Source organism: Tamandua tetradactyla, chromosome 2 (genome assembly GCF_023851605.1).
Source record: "Tamandua tetradactyla isolate mTamTet1 chromosome 2, mTamTet1.pri, whole genome shotgun sequence".
Lineage (NCBI taxonomy): Eukaryota > Metazoa > Chordata > Mammalia > Pilosa > Myrmecophagidae > Tamandua > Tamandua tetradactyla.
The window spans coordinates 114,079,685-114,097,970 of NC_135328.1; the positions used below are offsets into that span (position 1 = coordinate 114,079,685).

The 18,286-nt window shown below is 37.1% G+C and overlaps 1 protein-coding gene across 1 annotated transcript in view; it reads right to left on the reverse strand.

Annotated features, from left to right (window-relative positions):
• Nucleotides 1–179: 179 nt before the first annotated feature.
• The window catches only part of LOC143657131 (uncharacterized), a 145,748-nt gene continuing 127,641 nt past the window's right edge, over nt 180–18,286 (reverse strand). The window contains exons 11-13 of the mRNA XM_077129172.1: nt 15,754–15,870; nt 4,515–4,625; nt 180–1,693 (exon numbers count right to left, since the gene is read on the reverse strand). Of these exons, the coding sequence (XP_076985287.1) occupies nt 1,582–1,693; nt 4,515–4,625; nt 15,754–15,870 (340 nt within the window). The 3' untranslated portion in view covers nt 180–1,581. The remainder of the gene's footprint in view (nt 1,694–4,514; nt 4,626–15,753; nt 15,871–18,286) is intronic.

Sequence of the window (18,286 nt, forward strand, 5' to 3'; positions counted from 1 at the left end):
CCAGTTTTTGAATCAAAGGAAACTAAGCCTCAGACTGAGTGCTATGACTAGTCAAGTAAGTGGCTAGTTGCATGAGTTCAAGCCCAGATCACCTGATTCAAGTTTGTTGCATGTTTCCTTCCAGAGTGTTTTAGTTTTCCAGGTTGCTATGACAAATACCATACAATGAGTTGGTTTACACAATGGGAATTTATTGACTAACAGTTTTGAGGCTACAAAACCAAAATCCAAGGCATCAGCATGGTGATGCTTTCTCCCCAAAGTCTGTACCATTCTGGTGCTGGCTGCTGGTGGCCCTTGGGATTCCTTGGCTTGTGTCCCTGCCTTGCATCATTGCAGTGTCCTCTATTCAGACTATGTCTGAATTCCTTCTGCTTATAAAGGATTCTAATGATCCAAATTAAGACCCCACCTTCTTCTGTTGGGCCACACCTTAACTAAAAATAAAATCTTCAAGAGACCCCATTTACAGTGTGTTCACTGTCCCAGGAAAGTTGATCAAGATCAAGAATGTGTCTAAATTGGGGTACATAATTCAATCCATCACAAAATGTATAGGTACCAGATGCCTCCATGCTCTGGCCCATTTCTGCAGGTCCCCTGTTTGTTTCTACCCAGCAACCAGTACGCTCATGGTTTTGTTGGAGTACTGCTCTCAGGCTGCTGTAGTCTGCTCTGGACACCCTCTGGAGTGTCCAGAGAGCCACAGGTGTCTGGTAATTTGTATCCTCCTTAGACAGAGCCCTTGAACAATGAATGGTATACCAAAGAGTGAAATACTCCAGCTCCATTGCCCCCTAACTAGAACAACTCTGAGGCTGGCCACAGTCTTCTTAACTCCCCAGTGGACTGAGACGAGTCAGCCGCTGGATGATGAAGTTAATGTCACACCATTGCTGGGCCTCCCTCCCCAGTTCTAACTTTCCACATTCACATGAATCTTATTCTCAGGTTCTGGGAAACCCAGCCTAAGACAGCCACTTCTTCCGCATGAAATACTCCCTGAAGGGATTCACCTGTGAGAATGTGGTGGCGTCCACAGTTCAGATCACACTGTGTGATATGTGGGCTGCCTGGAAACCACTGCAATACCCTGGCACAGTCCTTCAGGAATCAACCTAACATTTGACTGGAGATAATGCTATAATTGAGATATTGCTGTCATATTTAAATAATTACTGTGCATACACTTATTCACAGGATTTAAAAGAGTAAACACTTCATCCTAAGTTCCCTGACTTATTTTTCCCTCATAATACGTTTAGTGACTATAGAAAAGTACATTGCAGTGAGCCAATTCATACTCTCAGGTGAGAGTTTAAATACCTGACAAATATGTAATACAAACAAGGAAAAAATACCAAAATTTAAAGCTTTATGCTTTTTAACTTTATCATTTTTTTTTTGGTGGCGGGAGGTGTTTGGCATAACAAAAACACATTAATATGATGTCAAAACTTCACATGCAATTATTCCTTGATTATCTCCATCTAAATAAAAAAATAGTTTATACCTAAATTGGGAAAATTTCTGGGCATATTTAACTAAGTGTAGATTCAAAGTCTTTGTTGGTAGAAATTCTTAGCCAGTAGGGGCCAAAAAGTCGTGAAATACTTTAACTCTTTTGTAAGCTTCCTTTATTGTGCTCAGGCCAGGAGTGATGGTGCAACCATAAAGATGGAGAATCTTCAATCTAAAGAAAAGAAAAGACCACAGAGTATGTGGAATGGATACAGTTGAGCTCAGATTCTAAGCATGATAAATATGTAAAAAGTCTTTTAAAAAAAATGTTGATTGGCATTATGTTCCATGAAGGAGAAAAATAGCATCACACTTGAGAATAACAAGTGTAGCTTTTAACCTGTTACATGTGTCTATTAAAATAGGGAGGATATCTAATGCTAAAGCCCAGCTGTATTACAGAGGAAAGGGTGTTAGCCTATTCTAGGAGAGCTACTCTAAGGCAGAAGTGGGAAAATCCAGTCCACTGGAGTTTTAATAAGGTCTGTAAGCTAAAAATGATTTTTATGTTTATAAACAATTGAAAAAATTTTAAATAATAGCTATTTGGGGACAGGTGAAAATCTTATGAAATTAAAAAGTTCGGTATCTGCAAATAAAGTTTTATGGAATAAATCACACCCATTTGCTTCCAAGTAACAAGAGCAGAGTTGACTGGTTCCAACAAGAGCCATATGGCCTGCAGAACTTGAAATATTTACCCTATGGCCCTTTACAGAAAAAGTTTGCCCAGCCCCTAATCTGAAGGAAGAAGTGTTTGGGAAAAGCAAGGTTCACTTGTTCTCATAGCACAAATTAACTCTGTGCATTGGCAAAGAACCTTCTTATATTCAAATTGGTCCTCTACTCTCAGTGACTCTAAAAATCCTTTAAATCTAAAAAAAAAAAAAAAAAAAAAAACCACAAGCATAGTAATTCAACTTGAAGCCATCATAAAGGAATGTGGTGGAATAAAGGAAGATGAAATTCTTTTAATGCTTATTATTTAACATTTTTTAAATAAGGAAATACCCCCAGCATCTGCAGAATTTGGGGCAATTTTGTTTGATTACTAAGTTATTTTATTTTCTCTTATTATAGAAGAATCCTGAGATACATTTGCCTGAGAATGTATTAATTTTGCCTTTTAGAAAGAACTGCCATGCCACCTTTTAGAAAGCAAAAAGGCCTCTGGCATCCATTATGGTTCCCCTTTTACCTTACTCACCAGGAAATTCCCACTTAAATTTAGTGTGTAAACGCAGCACTCAGCTTGCTTTCAATTCAATTTTCACTCTTCCTCTAGATGGTCTCTGATCTAACAATTTTTTTAGTATAATTTTGAATTTCTCTGCTGTATATGTGTCATGTGTGTGTTTAACCATATAAAGTCTTTAATGCCTTATTGAAAGTAGGCAGGAGATAAATTATAAATAAAAAACTATTGTGTACTAATGTTCATTTTAATTTTGGTAATAGCAGAATGAAAATCATGTCAATATTTCCTTGATCTTAATTTCCTAATTTTTAGAGCAGGACACTCACCTTTTTCCAAAACTTATATTCAAACAACAGACAAATCATATTCTAAGATATAAATGGATTTCTTCCTCGGGAAGCCTACAAATTTTATTTTTCAAACACTGGAAAATTACTTTTAGCTCCAGGGAATGCAATGTGTGCATTTTTAGATCAGGGATACATTTATATTCATCAAAAATAATGGAGAATGTACATTTCTATGTAGAATGAAAATAGTTCTCAATTCCACAGTTTGAGATGTTAAATATTAATCTATTTTTTGAAAGCTAAAAAATGATTAAAGCTCCTGTTCTCAGAAGTACAAAATGAGACAAACTAGAAGAGTCAGGAAGAGATGAAAAAAATTCTAAAACCATTCCTATTCTTCTGAAAAGCATTACATAATTCAGTATTCAAAGAAGATATTCAAATAAGGACCTTTTCACCAATACCTTAGAGTCTCAGCTTAGAAGTGAGATAGGACTCTAATTTTTTCACTGATGTAGCAATTGAAAATACAGAATCAGGAATTCTAATGATGTTACTTGTATTCCTTAATTTCCAAGGCTTTAATGTTATAGAAAATGGGTGAATACAATGGAAAGCTTGCTTTAAAAAAAAAAAAGAGGTCACATTTGCACCATACAAAGAAATGGTGGAGGACAGAGATCTTTGCCTATCAACACATTTGTTGAGAATGCCATACCTTTAGAGATGATGCTTTAAAAAAATACAGATTTCATTATTATTTATTATTATAGTCATATTATCTATATCACTAATATATTCATATATTCTTCATTAAAGCTCTGAATTCATATTTCCAGCAATAAACACATTCTTAAGTACATTTTTAGATATTTACAATTGGCACACAAAACTTTCTCAAATTATTCCATTATTCTGTTTGTTTTAACTCCAAAGAGGTCCAGTGCTCCATATAAAGTACTTACACTATGAATGCCCCATTTCATGAAAGATTATTCTTACAAAAATCTCATTAGGTTTCACAGACTAGACTAGGACTAGTCAAATAATTCTTGAAATATGAGACCCCTGAAATGGTTTTTCTTCCCTAGCTTGAATAATTTTAGTAAATGGTATTCCAAGGACAGCAGTTACCCTAACTAAAAGATAATGGTTTGGGGGGGAGGGTAGGGGGACATACATGGTCCAGGACACAAAAGGATAATTTATTTTGATGTTCAAATATTATTCTTGGATTTTTTTAAGAACTCTAGAGTGAAAAGAAAATATTTTCTACTATTTGAAAGGTCATGAGAACTAGGCTCAGCCTTAAATGGACTTATCAGAAGCTATTCCTGGGAAATGTTTAGTGATTGCTAGAATTATGTGTCAATAAAATAGAAACAACAATGAGGACGTATAAAGAAATATACTATTTGCATAGCTAGCATCAGGTTTCCTCTTCATTTTTTGATGAAATTTAAGACTGAAAGAGACACAGGTGGGCAAAGTCAAAGTTCTCTTACCGTCTACAATTTTTGCAAAGCTTTTTAACCACATCCAGGGTGATATTCTTACAGAAACTGAGTTTCACACATTCCAAACTAATATGACAATAATTAGCCAATAAGCACACTCTGGAAAAGAGAAAGAGACAGAAAAAAAGATATTAGAATAGGAAGTTAAATATGCTTTACACAAACAGTTTTCAAAAATAATTCAACCCTTAAGTTTGCATTATACTACCTCTAACCCTCTTCACTAACTCCCCCCCACACACACAGGCTAGAATGCAAACGGAATCTCCTAAGACAAATACTCACAGTGAGCAGAACTAATAAAGTTTCCAGACCACAAAAATCAAAATGTCAGAAACAAAGGTCTAAAGATATCAGAGTTTCATTCTGAGTTTCTGAGAGAAACCACAAGAATAGATGACTCAGTGTTATCATTTTGATGTATATTTAATAATGAAGGGAAAGTAACTATATTTAAAAAAAATTATTGTGGTAACAGATATACAACATAGAATTTGCCATTTTAGCCATTTTTAAGTGTACAATTCAGTAGCATTAATTACTTTTAAAATGTGCTACCATCACCACTAGCCATTACCAAAACTTTTCCATCAACCTAATAGAAATTCTGAGCCTAGTAAGCAGGAACTTCCTATTCCTTCCCTGCCCCCAGACCCTCTAATCCACTTCTTGTCTCTATGAGTTTACTTATTCTAGATATTTAATGTGTCTTAGGGCTGCTGTAACAAAATACCAAAAACTGGGTGATTTAAAACAGAAAATTATTGTCTCACAGTTCTGGAGGCTACAAGTTAAAAATCTTGCATCTTCTTAGCTTCTGGTGGTTTCCCAGCAATTCTTGGGCTTCCATCTCTGCCTCACTTGTCACATGCTTTTTCCCTTGTGTCTCAGTGTCTCTGTTCCCATTCTTAGAAGGACTCTAGTCCCACCCTAATTTAGTTTGGCCTCATTTTAACTAATACCATTTTCAAGGGCCCTCTTTCCAAATAAGATCACATTCACACGGCTAGAGGTTAGAACTTGATGTCTTTTGGGGGGGACACAGTTCAATCCCTAATCCAAATGCTTCATAATGCTAACAAGGGCAAGGCAAGGTTTCCACAGACTTCTGAAACAGCAGGTAGTATTTTGTTTGTTTCTCTGAAAAAAGTTTACCTATTTCTGTAATACTGAGAGCACATGTCTCTGTTAAGAAGTCTGTGTCTTTAAATGTTAATAGTTTATATACATTAAACTCTTGCTTAAATTCCCATCTTTGAAATGGAATTTCAAAGAAAATGTTATTTTCTAATAAATAACAGAAAATTAAAGTTAGAGGACTTTAATTTTCATGGACATGTCTCTAAATACTGAAATTTGGATATCTCACTGGGTTCAAGTGAATGATTAAATGAGCACCATCTAGAAAATAAGTCTTCCCTGCCGTAACTATGAAAATACAGAATTCTTCAAAATGGGTTTATTCAAACTGAGGAATAGTTTTTGCTTTCTTTTTAAAATATATTTCTTAAAAGATTAACCACCTTTCCTTAAATTAAGTTTGTGTACAATGATTAATACATGTTCTTTGGAATAAAGACAAATTTAAAAGTATTGTAAAGAAATGAGAATGGCTAACACAGAATGCTGTCTATGTGTCAGTTCCTAAATCTGTTCCCATATTACTCAACCTCCACAGTGGTCCTATGAGATTAGTACTGTTATTATCATCCTCATGTTACCAATGAAGAAACTGAGGCACAGAGAGGTTTAAATGACTTACTACAGTCACACAGCTAGCGAAAGAGCTAGAGTTTGGGCCAGGGAATCTAATCTGCCTCTTGAATTCAATGAAACAAAATGATTCTCTCAGACTTCATGAACAAGAATGAAATGAGTCATCTTGTTTGGTTAGATATACTTGTGCACACAAAAAAATTAATCTGCCTCTCATTCTTGATAGTCTAGGAGTGAATAAGTAGGCAGGATTCTGTTTCTGTATAACTGTTCCTGTTCATTTCTTGCGGGAGTTCTCTCTGCTAGGTCTCCCGCTTGGGGTCTTCCTCCCGGCGGCAAAAGGGGGAGATTGAGGCCACAATCCCCGGGGGCTCGAAGGTGTGGAGGGCGCGCGAGATAAATAACGACTCACGGGAACTAGTTGGGCTGGCGAGGCGCGCACACTAGAACGTTTATTAGAGGAAGTATACCAGTTTATATAGGGTGAAGCGTCTAGGGGAGGGGTGAGCGAGAAGGGCTCAGAGCAATTTTTTGATTGGTTGGGACGGGTTTTATTGCCATAAATGGAAGGCTCAGGCGGGGGTTTTAGAGGAAGGGCTGGTTTTGCATCCTCACTTGAAGGACCAATGGGATGGTTAGAAATATGCTGTAAAGAGTTGCTAGGTAAAGAGCTGGAGGAACGGGGACCGAAGTGATATCCAGCAATTTCTGGCCTGAACCTAGATGATAACAAAAACCTCCCAATGGATACACAGCACACAGACACAAGTTTCTGTGGAGTGTTTCCATCATGAGCATAAGAATGGTATTTCATATTTTCGTCTAAGAAGCCAAGTTCACTCATACAAGGAAGACTATGTTAACAATAGGTTTTCTGTCTCTGTAACATGTTTCTCTAAAATCATTCAACCACCATTGGATGTTTCCATCACTTTTAGGATAGAATATTCTTTTCTCTTAGAGTAAATCCTGCTAAAATAGGACAGGCTCTACTCTGGAAGTACCGTTGCTCCAAGAGTTGTACTAAAACACTGAGCGAGCACTGGAGTCTCCCAATGCTTGTCATATATTTAATAAGTTGATCACCTGTCTATAATTACACTACTCAAGTACTAGATTTAGTGCAGCAAACAATGCAATGTAACTGGTTTTGAATTCACATTTGAGTCCATTGAAAGTATTAAGACAGGTAAGTAAAGTAAATATAAATGGTAAGTCCTGAGGTGGCATGAACCAGATAATCCTGTAAGAGATGCCACAAAAGTCAACTAAAGTGGGGATGTTGCTATAGCTACCAAGAAACACAGCCTGGAGAATCTCAATGTCAACAAGATACCACAAATCTGGCAAAATGAGCTGTTAAGTCTGGGGTCATTCAGTATTTTAATTAGTGGGATTTTGGCCTTTGGAAACAAGTAAGAATGCAAAAAAAAAAAAAGTGCCTTCATTCTGCCTGTTGGCAACACATTCTCTTTATAAAGCTCTCCAGAGTCTCTGTTGGATGTTGGCTTATTTAGAGGCACAGCCTCCTTCTATGAAAATAATTTCCTAAAGAAGGAACTGACCTTTCTTGTCTATCATTCATGGAAGCCCACCACCACTGATGACCCAGGGAAAACTATGGTTCTAGCTGAATCACACTTTCATTAGTTCTGTATTACCTAAGGTGTACTGAGTACATATTTAACAATGGCGTATTATTTGCCCCAGCACAACCTATATTCACTTTTTCTTCATTATATTTCAGTTGGACATTTAAAAGTAGAAAGCAATTGTGCATAGTAAGTTTACGGAGTAATTATTAACCAAAAACTATTATCCAGATATTCACAGATGAAAGAAAGAAAAAGAAAGAGAATAGGAAAGACAATTCCCATTGTAACAAGGCTTAAACATAAGTCAGATGGGGACTCAAGGCTATAATGAGTAAATTCATTGTCTCCCTTTCTATTTACTTTGTTTGGTTTTTCTGTCTGTGGAACTCTGACATGTTTACTCTATCTAAACTGCTGCATAAATCATGAAGGAGGTCGTAGATAGAAGTAAAATTGTGAAGAAGGATGACACTGGTGAAGGAACAAATGGGAATGGAAACATGTCAGTTTTGTAAATCCAACTGAGGTTCCTGAGCTCAGAGATCTGCAAATATATATAATACACACACACACACACACACACACACACAGATACATACCTGTAGTAAATGAGTGAATAATACCTGGAAGTTTGAATTCATGTCCATTCAAAATGGCCCTATGTCTTCCATTCAGATCCATTTGTGGGCCCCTACTGTATATATGCATAGTTCCACAGAAGGAGAGCAAGAACAATTGTTATATTTTTTCTAAAACATCAGTGGATCACACCTTCAAATGCAGCTTAGAGCAGATGCGTTCCAAAAGGGCTTCATATGTGACTCCTAAATTGATAAATGATTGTCTCATATCATAAAAATAGGGTTTTTCAGGTTTAAGATATGTGTTGTTATTTCCTAGGCAGCTCAAGAAAATGCCATGAAATGGATTCACTTAAACAATAGAAATGTATTAGCTTACAGCTTTGAGGATAAAAGAAAGTCCAAATCAAGGAACCATCAAGGTGATGCTTTCTCCCCAAAGACTTTGGAATTCTGGGGCTAACTGCCAGCAATCCTTGGCTCCCTGTCACATGGCAAGTTATATGGCAACTCTCCTGATCTCTCCCTTCTCTTCCAGGTTCCGTCAATATCCAGCCTCTTGCTTTCAGTGACTTTCTCTCTCTCTGGCTGAATTTCATTCTCTTATAAAGGACTTCGGAAATAGGAGTAAGACCTGTCCTGACTGAGGTGGGGTATACCTTAAATGAGGTAACCTCATCAAAAGGTCCCACTTACAATGAGTCCACACCTACAGGAATGGATTCACTGTAAGAACATGCTTTTTATGGGACTATCTCGTGAGGCAAATAAGCCAGAAACAAAAGAGCAATTACTGTATGGTCTCATTTAGAAGATGCTTATAAGAAAACAGGGGCCTAGATTGTAAACTCTTATAGCAGTCACATTTAGTCCAGAGTGGTGGTTATTATTTTTGGATTTTCAGAGGCTGTTTATATATGTATAACCTGGTATTTAGAGATAAGAACAAAGCAAATCAGGTTGGGATTAAGATAATTCAGAATACAGGGGTAAGGAAGACTGTGTCTATATTTTAGAACCTCATCTACCCTTTGAGACCAAAGGAATAAAGGCTTATTTTGTCCAGAACCTAAATTTTCTGTCACACATAATCTAACTCAGGCTGTCTGGACAGATCAACAATCCAAACACAGGGAGGCCAGAATAATGAGAACCCTTAATCCTGTATAGTTTAATGTAATGTCTGGATACATCCCAGAGTATAGTAAGCAGATAATCAAAAAGTATTGGCAAAGTCCCTTGAGGGATGGGAGAAAAAATATGGAACTATTAAACTTTATCCGAGGGAAACCCCTGATGCTGTGAAACATTACAGACACCCAAATCAATAGGCCAAGCCCTTCTCGAGGCTTGCTCTTGTGAAGCTTATGTGGGTAACAAAGAAGCTTAGCCTACCTATAGGTACACCTAAGAGCTACCTCTGGAGGACCTCTGTTGTTGCTCAGATGTGGCCTCACTCTAAGCCCAACTCTGCAAGTGAAATCATCACCCACCCCACTACGGGGGTCATGACATCCAGAGATGAAAATCTCCCTGGCAGCATGGGAGAGGAACCTCAGGAATGAGCCTGGCCCTGGCATTGTGGGATCAACAATGCCATCCTGACCAAAAGGGGGAAATGAAGTGTGACAAATAAAGTATCAGTGGCTGAGAGAGTTCAAATAGAGTCGAGAGGCTACTCTGGAGGTCACTCTTACGCAAGCTTCCGTTAGACATTACTACCTACCATAACTTGCCAAAGCCCAACCAAAACTACTCCAGGCAATCCTAAGGAACACCTAGGGCAATATGTAAGATTCTATAAAAATTCCTTGCATTAGGGTAAGTTTCCAGAAACCTACAACCTCCAGATGGGTCCCTGGACCAGATAAGTTCTGAAATGCAGAGGGGCCAGTCTCTCCAGAACATCAACTAGTTCTATCCCCCTATTCCATATTATTGACAGCCCCTTCCAACATGAAAAAGTTAGAATGGGCATAGACCAAATATCCCTAAAGAGTGAGAGAAATATCAAAGGTGATGGTGGAGTTATACACAGAAGGTAGGGTTTAACAAATGAGTATGAGTTATTAAATTGATAATTCTTTTAGTTTCCAGTATCTTAGAGCAGCTAGAAGTAAAAACCTAAAATTGTGGAACTGTAACCAATACCAAACTCTGAAATACTTTCTACAACTAATTGTTGCAATGTGCTTTGAAATTTATTGCTTTTTTGTATATATGTTATTTTTCATTAAAAAGTCAATTGTGATGACTATATATACATACATATATATATATATGTATATATATATATGTATTCCTTTTAGCCTCCAGCATTCTGGAGCAGCTAGAAGGAAATATCTGAAATGATGGAATGGTAGCCCATGACAAACTCTGAGATCTTCTGTAATTACTTATTGAAGAGCGCTTTGAAAATTATTGCTTTTTTCTTTCTTTACTTTGCATATGTAATATTAAACAAAAAAAAAGTTAAAAAAAATTTTTAAAGAACATGTTTTTCTGGGGTACATACATTTCCAAAACCATCACATGTGTATTTTGAAATTTATTTTTAAGGCACATATAGTTTGCAGATATTCAAGTATATTCTATCCTAAAATGGACTCAACTTATCAATAAAACCCAAGAGAACCAATTGAAAAACTCTTCATTCACGATACGCTTGAACAAATATCTACAAAATATTTAAAAGCAAACATAATACCTATAAAGAACATTGGCAAAGCTATGCAATACAATACATGACTCAACAGTGAAAGGGACACACAAAAAAAGCCCACAAGAAATGAAAAAGTAATAAAGGAATGCAAAATTCCATTTAGAATATAAAAAAATTAACGTCAAGAATCATTGACAAAACTCGTTTAAGAAGACATCCCTCCACAGTGTCGGCTGTATATTTAAGAGAGCACTGAGGTTTCCAATCATTGACAAAGCAGGCATTTTCATACACTAGTTTATTGGAAGAATAAACTGGTACAGTGGTTCTGAATAGCAATTTGTAATATTTTTTGAAATCTTGATAAGTGTTCACCTCATAACTGGTGAACTTATATTCTATTTCCAGATCTTTACATCAGTGAAATAAAAATGCAAATATTTCTGTAAAAGGGTGTCTATTAACATGTTATTTCTCATAAGAAAAATTAGAAACAATCTATATGGTTGAGAGTAAGATAATATTTTAAAACATTATGTCACATTTATATAATGGAATATTTTTGCGAGCATTAAAATAATATTTTTGAAAGCTTGATGGATAACAGATAATATGGTGTAAGTTTAGATGGAAAGGAAGCAGATACAAAATCATATTTACAGGACGATATTTGCATGTGTCACAATAGCTTTTTAACCTAGTTTCGTTACAATAAATTAGAAACGTTCACTTGAAATATTATGAAGATCCTAAATCAGGGGCCAGCACACTTTTTCTTAAACGGTCAGATAGTAAATATTTTAGGCTTTGCAATTCAAGGAGCAAAATCAAAGATATAATATAGATCCTTTTATGGCCATTCTAAACGTAATCACTTAAAATTATAATAAGCCATTCTTAGCTTGCAGGCCTTTACAAGACAGACAGCTGGACAATTTGCCACCCTGTCCTAAACTAACTTATTTGGAAAATTCTCAAGTAGTTTTCTGACTTAAAACATCCTACTAGAGGGGGTGCAAGGGTAGTTCAGTGGTAGAATTCTCGTCTGCCTTGTGGGAGACCCGGGTTCCATCCCAGGACACGCACGTCCCAAAAAACAAACAAGCAAAAGCAAACAAACAAAAATTCAACAAATGGGGTTGCAATAACAGTATATTTACATGGAAAAATAATGAAACGTGACCCCACCATACAGCATACAAAAAACAATGTCCTATACATAGGTGGTAATATTAATACCTGCCCTGAGCACCCCCACAGGATGCTGGTATAGGGAAGCTTCGAACAAATGCAAATGGTTTTAAGCAAAAAAATCATCATGTGGGACAATTTACTCTCACCCTAATTTCCTTCTTATTTTTGCACATCTAAATCCTACCAGTCCTTCAAGGACAATCTGAAGTTAAACCCTTTCCAGAAAGCCACTCATACTCTTAAAGCTACATCAATCTCTTTCTTCCTCAGAGCATGTGTGCCATTTAGATTTTGCTTGTGTATGTGACTTCTTTTTTCCCCTCAAATTAGTTCCTTCAGGGAAAAACTTGTGTTGGATACTTTTTCTCCCCCTCACTGCAAACAGCTTACCATAATTATTTTGAATTTACTATAGGTTTAAAATATGCCTATTAAATTAAATTTCAAGAACTGCACTCAGAATCTATTCTGGACATACTCAGCTTTCTGATTCCAGGGAATGAAGAATTAACCACAAAGGAGTCCTCTATTTGAATTTTAAATATGTATATATATGCTAATAAGAACAAATAGGTAAAAAAGCATCATTTCCAATGCTTCCAGGAAAATGTAATTGCTTCCAGTTAATCAGAGCCGTCACCATGCCTTCCCACTTCACTTCAAACTAAAAATAGTCATCAAAATAATACCAAGTGGTAGCTAGAGAGAACAATCGACTACTTGTAATCATTGGGAAGTTGATTCTCTACAAATTCAGTTATTCTAAACTAGTGTTATCATTTAACATATATAAAATCGCAATGTATATGAAATGAAATAATTGAAGCATCATTTAAAAAAAATAATGCTGCAAAATTTCAACAGTAATTATACATGCTTGTGACCCTTAGAATGGCTCACATTCCAAACCAAGACCCCAGGGTGTTTTTCGTGGAATTGGTATTCCAAAGACTGAAATTGGTATTCCAAAGACTGAAAATGAAATATGCTGTCATCTGATATTATTCTTGTGGTTTTTTTTTTTTTCTTTTTACATGGGCAGGCACCGGGAATCAAACTCGGGTCCTCTGGCATGGCAGGTGAGCACTCTTGCCTGCTGAGCCACCGTGGCCCACCCATTATTCCTGTCTTTCATGGTCTTACAGTCTCAACTTGGGCAGTCTCATATCCCAGCCATTAGGCATATGTGGCTCATAGTCACTTGAAACATGACTAGTCTAAATGGGGATGTGCTGAGCCTATAAAATACACACCAGATTTTGAATGCAAAAGTAATAAAGGAATGCAAAATTCCATTTAGAGTATAAAAAAATTAACATCAAGAATCATTGGCAAAACTCGTTTAAGAAGACATCCTTCCACAGGGTCAGCTGTATATTTAAGAGAGCACCGAGGTTTCCAATCATTGACAAAGTACAAAAAACTTGAAAATCACATCAATATTTTGGCATTGATTATATGTTGAAATGATAATATTTTGGATATAGTAAGTTAAATAAAATATATTATAAAAATTAATTGCGGGTGGGCAACAGCGGCTCAGTGGCAGAATTCTCGCCTGCCATGTCAGAGACCTAGGTTCGATTACCAGAGCCTACCCATGCAAAAAAAAAAAAGAATTTAATTAATTAATTAATTGCCCATTTCTCAGAGGTGCAGGGGTAGTTCAGTGGTAGAATTCTTGCTTGTCATGTAAGAGACCCGGCTTTGATTCCTGGTCCATGTACTTCTCAAACAAACAAACACACAAAAGAAAAACCAAACAAAAAATTCAACAAATGTTGCTGCAATAAGGGGATACTCACACAGAAAAAGAATGAAATGTGACCCTCATCATACAGCATACAAAAAAAAATTAATTGCCCGTTTCTTTTTATTTTTCCATTGTAGCTACTATAAAAAACAAAAGTGCATGTGGATTAATTTTTATTTCTATTGGACAGTGCATGTCTAGACCTTATATCCAGCCTCTCTAAAAATATCTTGTTATTATATGAAATCAGTTCACAAACACTGAATCTTGTTTATCAACTCTAGGAAGTTACTGAGTTATGTGTATTTACCTTTTAAAAATCATGAATGTGTAGCATAAAAGAGACAGGAAGCGTTACACTTACTTAATACTAAGTTTTCTTGAAAAGCATTCCTATAATTGGCAAATGTGACCAAAACACAATGAGGGGCAGGCAATGGAGGCTTAGTGGCAGAGTTCTTGCCTGCCATGCTGGAGACCCAGGTTCAATTCCCGGAGCCTGCCCATGTCAAAAAAAAACCATAATGAGAATACTCAAAAAGAAGAGCCTGGCTGGTGTACATCTTCGGTTATGAGGCTGGCACTTTGAAATATTAAATGAGACAATTATGCACAAGCATACATATTGTTTTAACAAAGGATCTGGCATAATGACGTTATAAGATTGGCATGTGCCCTGACAGTGATATTTGTGACTATTTGTTTCTTACATGCAGTTTTTACTTTACTTAACAGTAATGAAGGTGGCCTTGGTGCAGGATGGAATCTCCCTCAAATGAGTAGATATAAGGCCCTTTGGCATCACTGAAGTACCCTCCATTGGAAGAGTGGCTTGTTAGCTCCAACCTCCTGAGGAAAGGCAATTAGATAAACACCTTATGATTTGAGAGTTTGAAAGAAATGCTGTCTGGGAAGGGATGAAAGACAGGAGTTGTAATCCACAAATTGACAGGAGTCAGAACCAGCTGCAACAGTCAACTAATAGGAGTGGTCTTGAGATGACACTCTTGGGGCACACTGCTTAGAACTGAGGTATTGAGATCATTCACCCTCAACAAATCCAGTTGGCTTGGATGGAGATCCAGATCCACAAACATCACTGCAACAGGGAACCCTGGCAAGGTGAGACATGCAGGATGCATCCTCAGCAGCACCCCTTGCAGCAGCAGGAAGCAGTGGTAGTAATGGACTGCTGTGCTTCCAGCAGCTTCCCTTGAGTGAAGCTGGTTGGACCCTCTCCCCACATTAGACAATGTAAGCCCCCAGGGTTCCATGATCAGTTAGCAAGGAGACAGACAACAGAGGGAGAACCTTGATTTCCTATAAATGAGACAGGAATTATTTAGACAAGCAATTAATTAGAGAAGTAGAGAAATATTACTGTATTTCTATCCCAAATTTATGGAGCATTTCAAACCAGACAATACACAATAGACACTTTGCATATATTCCTCTTGCCAAATCACTCCCCTCTAAGTTGTATAAACCTCCACCATTCATACTTTCATTTATCATATATTTTCTGTATTCTAGAATCTAAAAAGTTTCCCTTTGGCCTATCATATTATATTCTATACTATAGAGTTGCAAGAGTGCCCATAAAATGATAAATTGAAATGGATTACTAATTCATGATTCAGTTGCTTTAAAAAAAAAGAAGGAATGATAATTTAAAGAACAAAACACTTAAATCACTGAAAACCTGAATAGTCGGCAAATCTCCTACCCTCTTTTGTTTATCCCTGTAGAGCTCAGATCCAGATACTTGAGCTGGTGGCAGCTTCTTGCCAAAGCATTGAGTCCTACATTGGTTACCTGTTGGCATCCACTCACATCAAGATATCTGTAGAATTTAAGTAAAACCAATTTAATAGCGGCTTTTCATAAATCAGCACACCCAGCTCTCCCTCTCCTACCTGGCAGTACAAGAGGTGGGGCAATTATATGGAAAAACTTTAGCTTCATGGTTAACTAACCAGGTGAGAGACATATTAATGGAGCTGACTATAATAAAAAAATAAAAAAAAAAAAAGAAGTATACCAACGCAATTCAAATCATGCTGTGCTTTGCTCCAAATCTCCCCTTCCCAAGCAGAGAAAGAGCTCAGTCTTCTACCCTTGCCACACTTCTCTTGGTTAAGCATGAGAGCTCCAAGTACTCAAGCAAATTTCATTTTCCCTAGGTCATCATCAAATGTACTATATAATAACAGAGTTACCAAAAGAAGCTACTAAAGATACTATAAACATGAGCAGAGCGCAAATAAAGCTAGATTTTTTTTGTTGCTTTCATTTAAGTATTCTTAAAGTATCAACACCAAGAAAAAGGGTGAAAAAAATTCTAAATGAAATAGTATTTGAGAAATCATTGGTGAATTTTTTCAGGAACAAAAAAGAGCTCTGGCTTTCATATTAGAGAAGAGCAGGTTTATAAATTCCTACTCAAGCACCAATAAAATAATGGCTATATTATCTTTTAAGTTATCTCTTTTACTCTTCCCTCTTCAAGGTCATCTTGTAGAGTCAATTTATAAACCTTTCATTTCCATAGGTGCTTAGAAGACAAAAATCACCTACAAGAGCCTCTCTTCAGCAGTCTGATATTCAGAAACCATCACAACTTAACTGCTTTGCTTTTCCAAGGAAGCAAAACCCCATTTCCTGGGAAGCCCCTGCTTGGCTTGGCTGGCAGCCACCTGTAGGCAGCTGTATCAGGGTGGAATGCTGGCAGCAGGCATGGCATTGCTTGTGTCTTCATATTTAACCTTTTACTCCCTTTTCCCTCTCCAAGGGAAAGAGGACACTCTTAGGGTATAAATAGTTTAGTAGATGGATTCAAACATTAGGTTCAAAGGGATTGACTTTGTGTCCTTGATTTGCACAGCATTCCAGCTACATTCACCTTCTCTCCTTGAATGCATGCTTTATATAACTAGAGTACCCGTACAGCTCTAATGGTGCATATTACAGACTAAAACACCTTCCCCATTTGGGAAAAACAGAATGGAATGCTCAGTCAGATGACCTGATGTGGAAGCCTACACTGCTATTTACTTTTTAAGGTAAATTTGGCCAAATTTGAGCCTCTGAGCCTGTTTCCCCTGGAAAAATGGGAATAGATGCTTAACACTTAAACTTTAAGTTATTAATTTATGATGCTTAAATCATTAAATCATTGATGATTAAATATCAGTGTGTCTGTGAGAGTGCTAATCAAATGGAAGGCAATATCACTAGAGTAGAGGCAGAGTGAAGAGCTTTCCCAGCTGTTACTCCCTCCCCCATAAAATAGAGGTGGTCACTGTTTCTTGCAGCCTTTGATGCTTCTGCTGGTGGCATTTCCCACTCCAAAGTTTCATTCCATGAGCTAGATTTTTTTTGTAGTGAATATTTCTGAATAGTTAATATTCATTCGGTGTGATGGAGACAGTACTTGTTAGAGGTCCTTGCCTAGAGGTATAATCTGGGGTAAGCCACAGCATTTTCCTGGGTCTTTATAACAATGTCATCTTTATTTAAAGAGGTATTGGGAATAGGAGATCTTTAAGGTTTTTTCAACTCAAAACTCTAAAAAAAGAAAAAAGCCTCAGGTATTCACTTTAGAAGTTACATGGTAAATTATTGACTCTGAGTCTTTTGTGCCTCCACCATAGAGTAAAGTAGTGACCATTTCTTATAAAAATGACTGCAAAATTTTTTGGCATTTCCCCAATTAGCGGTGAGGTCAATGTACCCTCACCCATAAGGCACCCAAGGCATGTCTGTCACTTCTTCAATCAACAGAGTACAGAGGAAGTGATGGTACATGACTTCTAGGCCAGGTCAGAAAAAGTGAAGCCCCTTCCTCCTTGTCTCCTGGGACTCACCCTAGAGTCCTGAGCCGCCATGTAAGAAGTCTCACTGTCCCAAAGCTGCCATGCCATGAAGAAGCCCAACCCCAGGAAGAGGCTGTGTATAGGTTTTCTGGTTGACACTATCAGCTAGGTTCAGAGTTCAAATCATCCCTGTCCAGAGGTCAGATATATAAGTGAAGAAATTTCCAGATGATTCCAGCTACCAGTCGTCAGCCTTTGGGTCTTCCCAGTTGAGACCCAAGACATTGTGGAACCAAGACCAGTTATGTCCACTCTACTTTAAGTCCTAACCCCACTGTCCCATTTCCCAACCCTCAGAATCTGGAGCCTAATAAAACGGTTATTTTACACCATTAAATTCTGGGGTGGTTTGTTATGCAGCAATAGTAACTGGAAAAGAGACTA